This window comes from Asparagus officinalis, chromosome 8 (genome assembly GCF_001876935.1).
Source record: "Asparagus officinalis chromosome 8, Aspof.V1, whole genome shotgun sequence".
NCBI classification, from domain to species: Eukaryota; Viridiplantae; Streptophyta; class Magnoliopsida; order Asparagales; family Asparagaceae; genus Asparagus; species Asparagus officinalis.
The window spans coordinates 87,854,059-87,864,423 of record NC_033801.1 but is presented as its reverse complement, the minus strand read 5'-3'; the positions used below and the strand labels follow the sequence as shown (position 1 = coordinate 87,864,423).

Sequence of the window (10,365 nt, the reverse complement as noted above, 5' to 3'; positions counted from 1 at the left end):
ATCTGATTATTTCGACGCCTAAATATTCAAGAGGACCTGGAACAGCTACATGCGGCTTTCCAATCTTCACTCGGATAGCAGAAATCTGAGGAAATTGAAGCAGTGTGGTGTTTGCAATCAGGTGAGCCACTGATTCCAATAGATTCTTAGATGGACCCTCAACTACCTCTTTTGCAATCCTGCAGTTTAAGATACAATAACCAAAAACATGAATTTTCATATAATTTCTCACAAAAAAATGTAAATTTTAAAGTGTTTATCATCTAAAATTTATGCTTATTGAATTCAAACCTGTAATGGTCTATGCAGTGCAACTGCACAAACTTCTACTCTTGACATAGGTGTGCAGAAAATGGACTTTTTTTAAATGGAAAATGAACTTTAGCCCTCCAATCTTGATGGTCCATTTTATAGTAATGAACTTACACTAATCACCAGTAAAAGTAAATGCAGATGATGAAACTCTTCTAGTTCCTCCAGTCTCTTTAAGAGAGAGTTTTAGCTTCTTCAGCAGCTGCCAGAACTAGAACTACTGATCATAGTACCTAAAAAACACCTCAAAATGAGGAATCTCCCAATGCCCCAAGCCTAGTAGGCTTGATTGAGAATATCCTAGGGCTTCGTTTGGATACCATGGTATTTTACTTGTTTCTATGGTGTTTTTGCCAAAAAAACACCATGTGTTTGAAAACCATGATGTTTTTTGAGCTAAATCATCCTCAAACCAAACACACAGCACTTATTTCAAAACAACTTTTAGGTGTTTCACGTTTGGTGTTTTGGTTTTGAGTTTGAGAAGGTGTTAATATAATATTATAATATCTAACATAATATATTAAATGTAATTAATATAAAGTTATTATCAACATGCTTATTATATTATACTATATTACATTATATTATAGTTAATTTAATATATTAGTAATATTTATTAAATACTATAAAAATATAATAAATAAAATATCTTATATAATAATATAATAACATATTAAATAGCAATTTTTAATATGTTAATAATGTATTATATAATAAATAAATAATATTAAAATATAAATAAACTAATAAAAATAATAAAAAGTTATTGATAATAAATATTAATATAATAATGATATAATAATATACTATACAATAGTGTAATTGCTAAAATATTATTAACTTTTTAATAAATAAATTGTAATAAATTAAAATTATAAAATATTATATAATAGTAACATATTTAATAATAACATAACAATATAATAATATTATTATAATAACATATTGTATGCTAAATAATATAATATATAAAATATTAATATATTATGTAATAAATAATATAATTTATTATAAAGTAAAATAATTTTTAATAATAAAATAATTTATTGCTAACAAATGTTAATGTAAAAATAATATATTCATAGTATAATATTATTTATTTATATCATAAATACTAATATATTATTAAAGTATTATTAATAAACTCTAACATATTAAAAACAATATAATATTATAATACATTATACAATATTATATTGCATTACATTTAATACTTATAATACTATAATAATGTAAACTAAATATTATAACATTTTATTTACAATATATATTATTATAATTAATATATAATATATTAATAATATGTTTAATACTAATGTTATAATGGGTCAAACTAGTGTTGACCAAAAATACTTAACATGGTGTTTTGAAAACATTTTAAGAGAAAAACACATCATGGTGTTTTTTTACAAAAACACAAGAAGGAAAACACCATGATATCCAAATGAAGCCTTAGATACTTTATTGTTAAGTACAAAATTTACAACCCTCAACCCCCACAACTACATCCAAATTTGGTATAGGGGAACAGACTTTGAACATTTATGATTCAACAAACATATTGAAAATGAAGAAATCAACTTATAGAGGACCCAAAATACAAGAATTTAAGCAGTACATGACCATCAGTTTAAGAAGACCTATTCCTATTCATTTGGCCTGGTCAATTTGCTAAATCCAAAAAGTTACTCATTCTCTATATAGCATGTTTTCAATCATGAAACCGTACATGTACAGCACATCAGCACTTCATGGACACTCTTTAGGTATATGAATACACTTAATCAACTGTGCACACAATTATATAATACATGTTCTAATTTAAAACACTCATCGTACACTTCGTAGATCATGTATAGACTACACTTCACATACACTTTTTCCTACACATACACTTCTTTGAACTCGTTAGATATGGAACGAGTTCGTTTCAGCCACCACCCAGTTCAAAAGTATGATTTTAAAGGGTATTTTCGTATTGGGTTAAAAAACGAGCAATTTTTTATTTTATAATCTACATGATGAGAAATAGAAAAATGTTATAGGAATTTTAATTCTCATTAACATGTCTGCGGGAAAACAATATTGATCTCAAGTAATTACTAATTTTAATACATACATTATAGATAGCTTTGTCCTCGTACCTATTATCGTGTCCCATACTCATAGGTCCTTATGCATGGGCAGTTCTCTATAGCGGAGCGGCATTCATGATTTCTCCAGTTTCCTCTTTGGTTTTGTTCATCCGCATCGAATTCCAAATTTACTGGAAGAGCCTTAATATCATATAGAGAAATATCAGACCATTTGATTTCTTGTGTTTCTCTGATCAATTTTATAATTCTAACTCAAGCCTTCCCAATAGCTTTCATAACATCCGTAACTTTCCTATATGTATTTCCTTTACAAAAATGATATCCCAGACCATTTAGTTGAAATTAATACAGAATAGTCATGAAAATTTGTCCTTGAGGTTTACCCGAAAGAGATCTTTGCTTGAGATCCTCAACGAAATTGTCTGTATTATACAGTATAAGTATCTTCCTCTAGCCCTGTTGGCTCAATTTTATGTAAAAAGTTAACCTCCAACATTCTGCTCAAAATTGTCAATGGCCAACTGTAGCCCACAAATCATGTCAAAAACTTCCAGTAGGTAAAATAACAAAATGTATCTGAATCTATCTACAGATCAAATAGATCACAAGAAGACTGCATCCTTGCTCCGTTTCTTCCAGCAAAAAAAAAGGGATAGAACGTGAGCAGCATGGAACTTAAGGATACCATAAACAAACTAAGGCAATCTTGGTCTACCATATCAGTGTATTGATATTGGTTACTCTACAATGCTCCTAAGTAACTCAATGAAATTTTCTTCACCACAAATGCAAGGGCTTTGTGTGTGTCTACCGTCTTCATCCCCTTACTAAAGCATGTGGATCATGTCATCTATCATTTTGCCTTGCCTTATGTGTGTGTAGCAGATTCTTAGATTTAAGTAATGGATATAGAAATAACTTATTAGCAGTAACAACTAAAGCAAGACGGGGAAGAAAGGGGTTAAGGGATTGATATGAATAATCTAATTTCCATCTAATTTCCTTTCTTAAGACACTTCCAGGCATGTATAGAGATAGATGGAATTCTACTACTCAACTTCATAGTATATTTAGCGGAAAACAGGCAGTGATTCCTACCTGTAAATGTCAGTATAGCTAATGGTATCACGGATGCTATCAGTTTGACCAGAAACACTTAAGTCTAACCAGGCATCCACATCCACCAAGAACTTCTGACCTAGCTTCTTTTCTTCAGTTTTTACCCCATGAAATCCAAAGAACTGCAAACCCCTCAATATCAGCTTGTCAGCGTCAACAAAATCTCGTTCACCCATGTTCACCTGAAGGGAAATTATCAGTTTCTTCAACCAAGCATATAAAAACAAGAATAAAGTACCATAATTAATGAACTATGTAACAAGACAACAAGCAATCATTATTGAGATATGAGTTCTCTATTGATCAGCTAGAAAGTGGCCAAATGACAATTCTTAGTTGATTTGTAGAGACATTCTGTTTAGAGAAACAACTGGAGGTATGCCTCAAATAGAGCAGGAGAACAGAATCTCAAAGAGCCAGAATGTGAGTTCTACCATTTTCAGTTACTGAGACTTAATAAACACAATGGAATAGTTCTTCTAGATGATTAATCTATGAACTCTAAAGTAATAAAACCAGCGAGGTTTCACAAGAAAAGTTACAGTTCAATTTTGAGTTGAACCTTTTGTGTGACATGATTTGACAAAGTTTCAAGATAGTTGTCAACTTGACATCAGCTTTCTCTTAATTGAGCAAAATTCCTTGTCAAGGACATATGCGAACTTCCTTGAAAAGGACATATGAGCAAGCAAGCGCCTTGCCAGAAATCACAGATGACTTGGTATCATTCAATCTGGGAAAAAAATTCTAGAAAAATGAAAAGATGCCTGTGGGAGACTGTTAGACTTAGAAACACACAAAAAAGACAAGAACCAAGGAAGTTGTTAAAGGGATAACCATCCAATGTAGAGTATCCTTGAAAATGAAAATGAACACGTTAAACCATGCATAAACATTATCATAGGCCATTTATACGTAAACTATTCAAATCAAGCGTTCAAAGATGTACTTGAAATCAATAGAAGAACTAATGTGTTAAGTCAATGTTCCTCTATTTGTGCTAGCTCATCAGATAGCAATTTGTAATTTTTTAAGTAGATTTAGGCTAATACCATCACATTCCACATTATGGCCCCACACTCAAATATTTGGGTTTTGTTTCTCTCAGAAAACAAAAAAAAATTACTTTCTTCGGGTATGATTTACAAACATCACTTTGTTATTCTATCTACTAAGTACCATAATCTTATAGAGTGAATGTCTAAACGAGAATATGTCATCAAGAAGTAGTTACATCTTTGTGTCATGATTAAGGATAGGGTAGCGGGAGTAATCTATATAACCAAATATTTCTTATGCAATGAATCATAGGGAAAAAGAAGATTTAAATGGGCACAACCATATCTTGGTTAAACTTGGGGCTTATGGGTATTACAGTGTGTAAAATAGGTTGCCCCAAACACTTAATTTGAACCATAACAATAGGCTATAACCTTTTGTCTTTTGAATTGACAAAATGTTGATGCTGCCTCATTATAGTGTGTAAAATAGGTTGCCCCAAACACTTAATTTGAACCTTAACAATAGGCTATAACCTTTTAAATTGACAAAATGTTGATGCTGCCCCAAAAATTTCACTTCCCATGATGCAATTACAACCGAAAGTTTAAAAGTAAGACAAAGGGTTGAAGGACAAAGAAACATAAATAGCTTGCATACGATGACTTGAGGAAATTATGTGCTTCATGTCCTCTTTTTTCAAAGTTCTACGTGGATTCACACGTTCACATAGTGTAAAACCCCGTAAATTTAAAATATTGTGATATATGATAATAAATATGTTATATGGTAATAAATAACATATTTTGATGTTTGAGTATGTTAGGAATTGTTTTGAGATCAATTCAATGTATATATATATGAGTAATGTATATATCAGTATATCAGACTTAGAATAGAGAGGCTAGCAGACCCGAGTCGGCTAGACCCGCCCTTCGAGTCGACACCCCCTTTCGAGTCGACACCACGTTGTCGTCTCGTTTGGTCGAGCTTCGTGTCGACTCGCACCGTCCTTCGAGTCGACACCCGCATTTCGAGTCGACACCACGTTGTCGTCTCGTTCAGTTGATCTTCATGTCGACTCGCACCGCCCTTCAAGTCAACACTCGTCTTTCGAGTCGACACCACGTTGTCGTCTCGTTCGGTCGACACCACGTTGTCGTCTCGTTCGGTCGACACCCGCCTTTCGAGTCGATACCACGTTGTCGTCTCGTTCGGTCGAGCTTCGTGTCAACTCGCACCGCCCTTCGAGTCGACACCATGTTGTTGTCTCGTCTGACCTCGTCTGGTCTCATCTCGTCTGGGCTCGTCTCAACCGATCTCGTCTCGTCTCGTTCGGTCGGACTTCGAGCCGACTCACACCACCTTTCGAGTTGACACCACTGTGTCGTCTCGTCTGGTCGGTTGAGTCGTCGACTTTAGAGTTGACACAAGAGTGTGTCGTCTTGAGTCAGTCGATTGAGATCCCTTCGAGTTGACACCACTGTGTCGATTCGTCCAGTCGGCCGAAATGTCAACTCATGTGCATGTTTCGTTCCAGATCACTTTTGATGTCGTTTTCAAGCCTTTTTTCCAACATCGTGTAAGCTTTGTACACGTGACATTGTGTTGGAATATGTGTGGAATGTGTGTGTGTATGGACACTACGTAGAAGAGAATCATTTTCCTTGAAAGCTAGGAAGTGTGACCTCTCTTAAAAATCTGAGCTTTCGTCTTCTTGCCTGTGGACATCGCTGACGCTATCATGACAGTAGTTTGATGTTTTAACTTGGTTCCTTTTTAACAGAGACTCGTTTTTTAGAGGGATCATTGTCAAGAAATACCCAACTCATCTTTTACAGAGCCTTTTCCCCTCTCAAACCCCACAATAGTTTCTAAGTGTTCTTGTGACGTTTGTGAATAGGAAACAGAGGCTAGCGTTTGCAGTGAAGGGGATCTCGCACAACCGTTGTTTTGGAATTTCAGCAACTTTGAGGCAAAATTACTCTCATCCAAACCTCTCCCTATAATTAGTTGAAATTTTAAGAAGATTCCTCATGTTTAAGTTTAACTGTTATGTTAAAAATTAGTTTATGATGATAAATGTTAAATCCTAAACTAGAACTGTAATTTTGTTCCCTTAACTGTTGCTTTTAGTTTCATGATCATGATCTTTAGAAATTTGGAATTTATTTCGTTTATTAATAATGTTAAATCATGTTAGAATCCTAGAGTAATAATAAATGGAAATTTTCCTGTTAATCAACAATATTTAATTCCTAGACTAGTGATTACCTAGATAAATATAACTTGTTTAAATGAAATTTTATCTCTAATATTTGGGTAGATCCTATCATGTATAATTAATCGTGTGGATAGCTTATGTGTAAATTCAAATAAAAAGATTAATTATGAAGTTAACTCAAATGAGATAAATCCTAAGAGTTTAATTATTTTCTGAAATATTATCCTGCTAAGTGGTAATCAAGTTGTTGTATGATTTATAAGGATAAGAATCAAGTTGTTTAAGGTGTTACAAGTTTTGTAATTTAAAAGTCTAAGGGAACATATTTCCCTTTGGTCGACCGACCAGCGCCCTGGGGGCGATCGACCGGCGATTTCCCTCTAGCCCGTCGACTGGAGCCTTAGAGGCGGTCGACCGGACTGGGCTAGTTTTGTCTTCTTAGGTTGGTTTGTGCTGTTTCTAGTTGCGATTGCGGAGTTCGAGCCACACTTTGACACATGTACAGTCATGAACACATATGAAAAGTGTTCTAGCACACATGAATTTCCCAAATGGGACTATGACAAGTATTGTGCTTATTACTCTTCACTACATATTATTATTTACGCACGAGTGTGCACTGAGGTCGATGAACCTATGTTATTGTTTCCGCACGTGTGCGCCGAGGTCGATGAACCTATGTTGTTGTTTCTGCACGAGTGTGCGCTGAGGTCGATGAACCTATGTTGATTTTATCCGCACGAGCGTGTGCAGAGGTCAGTGAACCTATGTCTTTGCTTCCGCATAATTTTGCGCAGATGTTAATATACTTATCTTATCTTTTTACATGAGGGTATGATCTGTTGAGAATTTACGGAGAATGGTAATATTGTAAGCCAGCTGTTTTGAGTCCTTGGTGGACGCCAAGTATGATAAAACTCATTGTTGAGTTATCTTTCGATCGAGTTACTCATGATTGCTAGTACACGATATATATACATATATTGATGTTGTTTATGATGCTTTACTTTCTAGTTATATTTCCTTTCATATATAGCTCAGGATTAATATTTAGTTATCTACAATTTGAGACATATGGTATATACATGAGGGTTTTCTTGTTTGGATTATTTCGCTCGATGTACCAGTCTCGTGTTGTGAATCTTTAATTATTGATTTTCTTTAGATTATTTATCTTTAGTTCAGTGTTAATATTTAGTTATCTACAATTTGAGACATACGGTATATACATGAGGGTTTCCTTGTTTGGATTATTTTGTTCGATGTACTACGTCTCGTGTTGTAGATTTCTAAGTATTAATACCATTAGATACGGGGAAAACGATCTAGATAGACTATGCTTATTAGATAGAGAGCCTCCACTACATCTAGTGACCCTTCCCCTGAGGGCGGATGAAGATAATCTTGTTAGCGCTCTGACGCTTTTGTTGTTGTTCTTTTTATTTTATTTCTCCTTTCAGGAGGCTCAGAGCATCGGAGAGTCGCAAGATGACAGAGTCCTTGCATAGTCGTCGTCGCAGGGTTTGTTAATAAGAACTTCACAGTAGTTTTATGTTTCCATTCAGTCATGTGAGTTTGTATTCGTATTGTTAGGGCAGTTTTTCTTAGTATGATTTTCAGTTGATTCATTTTGGGATATCGACATTTACTTCAGAGATCAGTTGTATTTCAGTTTAGATTATTTAAGACATGATTTTATCTATGAGATATATCTTTCTGCATCATGTCTATTACATCTATTTCCCTTATTTTGTCTGTTTTGTATCTGTACGTCTATTTGATTTCACTAGAGGATATTACTGTGATTGGTGAAACGTGTTATTACACAGTGTGGGTGCATGACAGATTTGGCATCTCTGGGTTCACCTTGGACTGCAGCCATGTGTGAAAACAGGGGCATCACACATAGTTAAGATGTTTTATGTAACTGATGGATAATTAAAACAACTAAAAATAACTTCTTCAAGTTTCAGAGGCTATTTCCTTAATTTCTTGTAAATTTTCAGATATGCAACCAATACCAATCGGTAGCCACATCTCCCTACAATTCCAATAGGTTACATGAACTTACATTTGTTAGTCATATTTAAGAGTTACATTTAGGGGCTGTTTGGTTCATGGATTTCATCTTGATGCATGTCATGGATTTTGTAAAACCCATACACAAAATCTTATTTGTTTGCGATGAATATCAAAGTGAACTTACATGAGTGATAAACTGCAACAAAGTTTTGTTTGGTTGCATATGAATTTTGTGAATTTTGTTGAGGATATGTGACTAAAATCTCAAACACGACTGAAATCAGCATAATTTTTAGGGATTCACATTTAATGCAACTATCGTACTTGGCAACCCCAAATCCATGATATAAAAAATGCCAAACAAATATTGTATTTGATAAGAATCTAGGATTTTAAGCTTGTGAGTCCTATTTCTCAATGCAAAACCCACCAAATGCATGCAAACAAACAGCTCCTTACTGTTGCAAGACTTTCTAGTATGCTTCACAAATACAAAACAACCCTTCATTCATCAACCTATGTGAAGATATGAAATGAAACCTTAGCTTTTAAAATACATTAAATAGCATTGATGATAATCTCAATTTGGATATATGATCTTATTCTACGAGAAGGAATGCTTAAACTAAGACTTTGAATTGTTAGTTTTGGCGAATAACATAGGGTTAACCACCAAATGTTAGAAATACCATATTTCCTCAGTCATGCCTAGAGAATAAATCACTAAGAAAAAGAAATAATAAAAACCCAACAGTATACTCAATTGGGTCATCTGCTTCCAGATTTTGATGATGGGAAAACTCAAGTTGAAAAGTATCCAACTTCACTATACATAAATAAATAATATAAATGCATGATAACAGAGATTGAAATTTGAAAAGCGATCAAGATTCAACCATCCATTTTCAATTTCATAAGCAGGCGCAACTTATTAATCTGAATGAAAACAAATTGAAAGGAACAAATAGAAACAAAATAAGGACAAAAGAAATACAACCCACACGATATCTTCGCTTGCTGCAGCTATTGATCTATCTATCTTGTTGTTTCCCCTTCTTTGGTGAAGGCGGTACGAAGAGGAGAGCTTCTTATGAAGCAAATGAGTATGTGGGAACTTTGGGGCGGCTTATGGGCCTCTCACCAAACTCAGCCCAAGGTTTTGTTAATGAAGGCGGGTCCTTAACTTTATTTGGACCCAAAGTGGACCACCTAGAAGTAGTATTTATGCCATTCTTTAAAAAAAATGTGACTGGCCCCTCAACATTTTGGGCATATGACTAAACCCGAAAAATGAAGTTCTCATGTGATTACGCCCTGCCAACTAGGGCTGAGCATGGTTCGGTCCAAACCGAAAAAACCGACCCGAACCGACCCGAAAAAATCGGTTTTATGAGTAGGGCGGTTCGGGTCGGTTTGAAAACTTTTCAACCTGAACCGACCCGAACCGACCGAATATAGTGCAATACTACTCATTCTAATATCAAACCCTACCCAACCCGTCCCCAAAGAGTCAAAGACTCAAACCCTAAACTCATTTTCTGAATCGTTATGGGTTAAAAACAATATCATTATATCAGTGTTTAATGCTTC

The 10,365-nt window shown here is 34.3% G+C and overlaps 1 protein-coding gene across 1 annotated transcript; it reads right to left on the bottom strand.

Moving 5' to 3' along the window:
- LOC109821481 (dihydroneopterin aldolase 1-like) lies at positions 5-9,908 on the bottom strand (the record flags this gene model as incomplete). Its single annotated transcript, XM_020387668.1, has 3 exons — positions 9,779-9,908; positions 3,510-3,712; positions 5-179 (listed from the first exon to the last, which is right to left on the bottom strand). Coding segments are annotated over exons 2-3 (372 nt in total), but the record flags the coding sequence as incomplete, so codon positions are not given.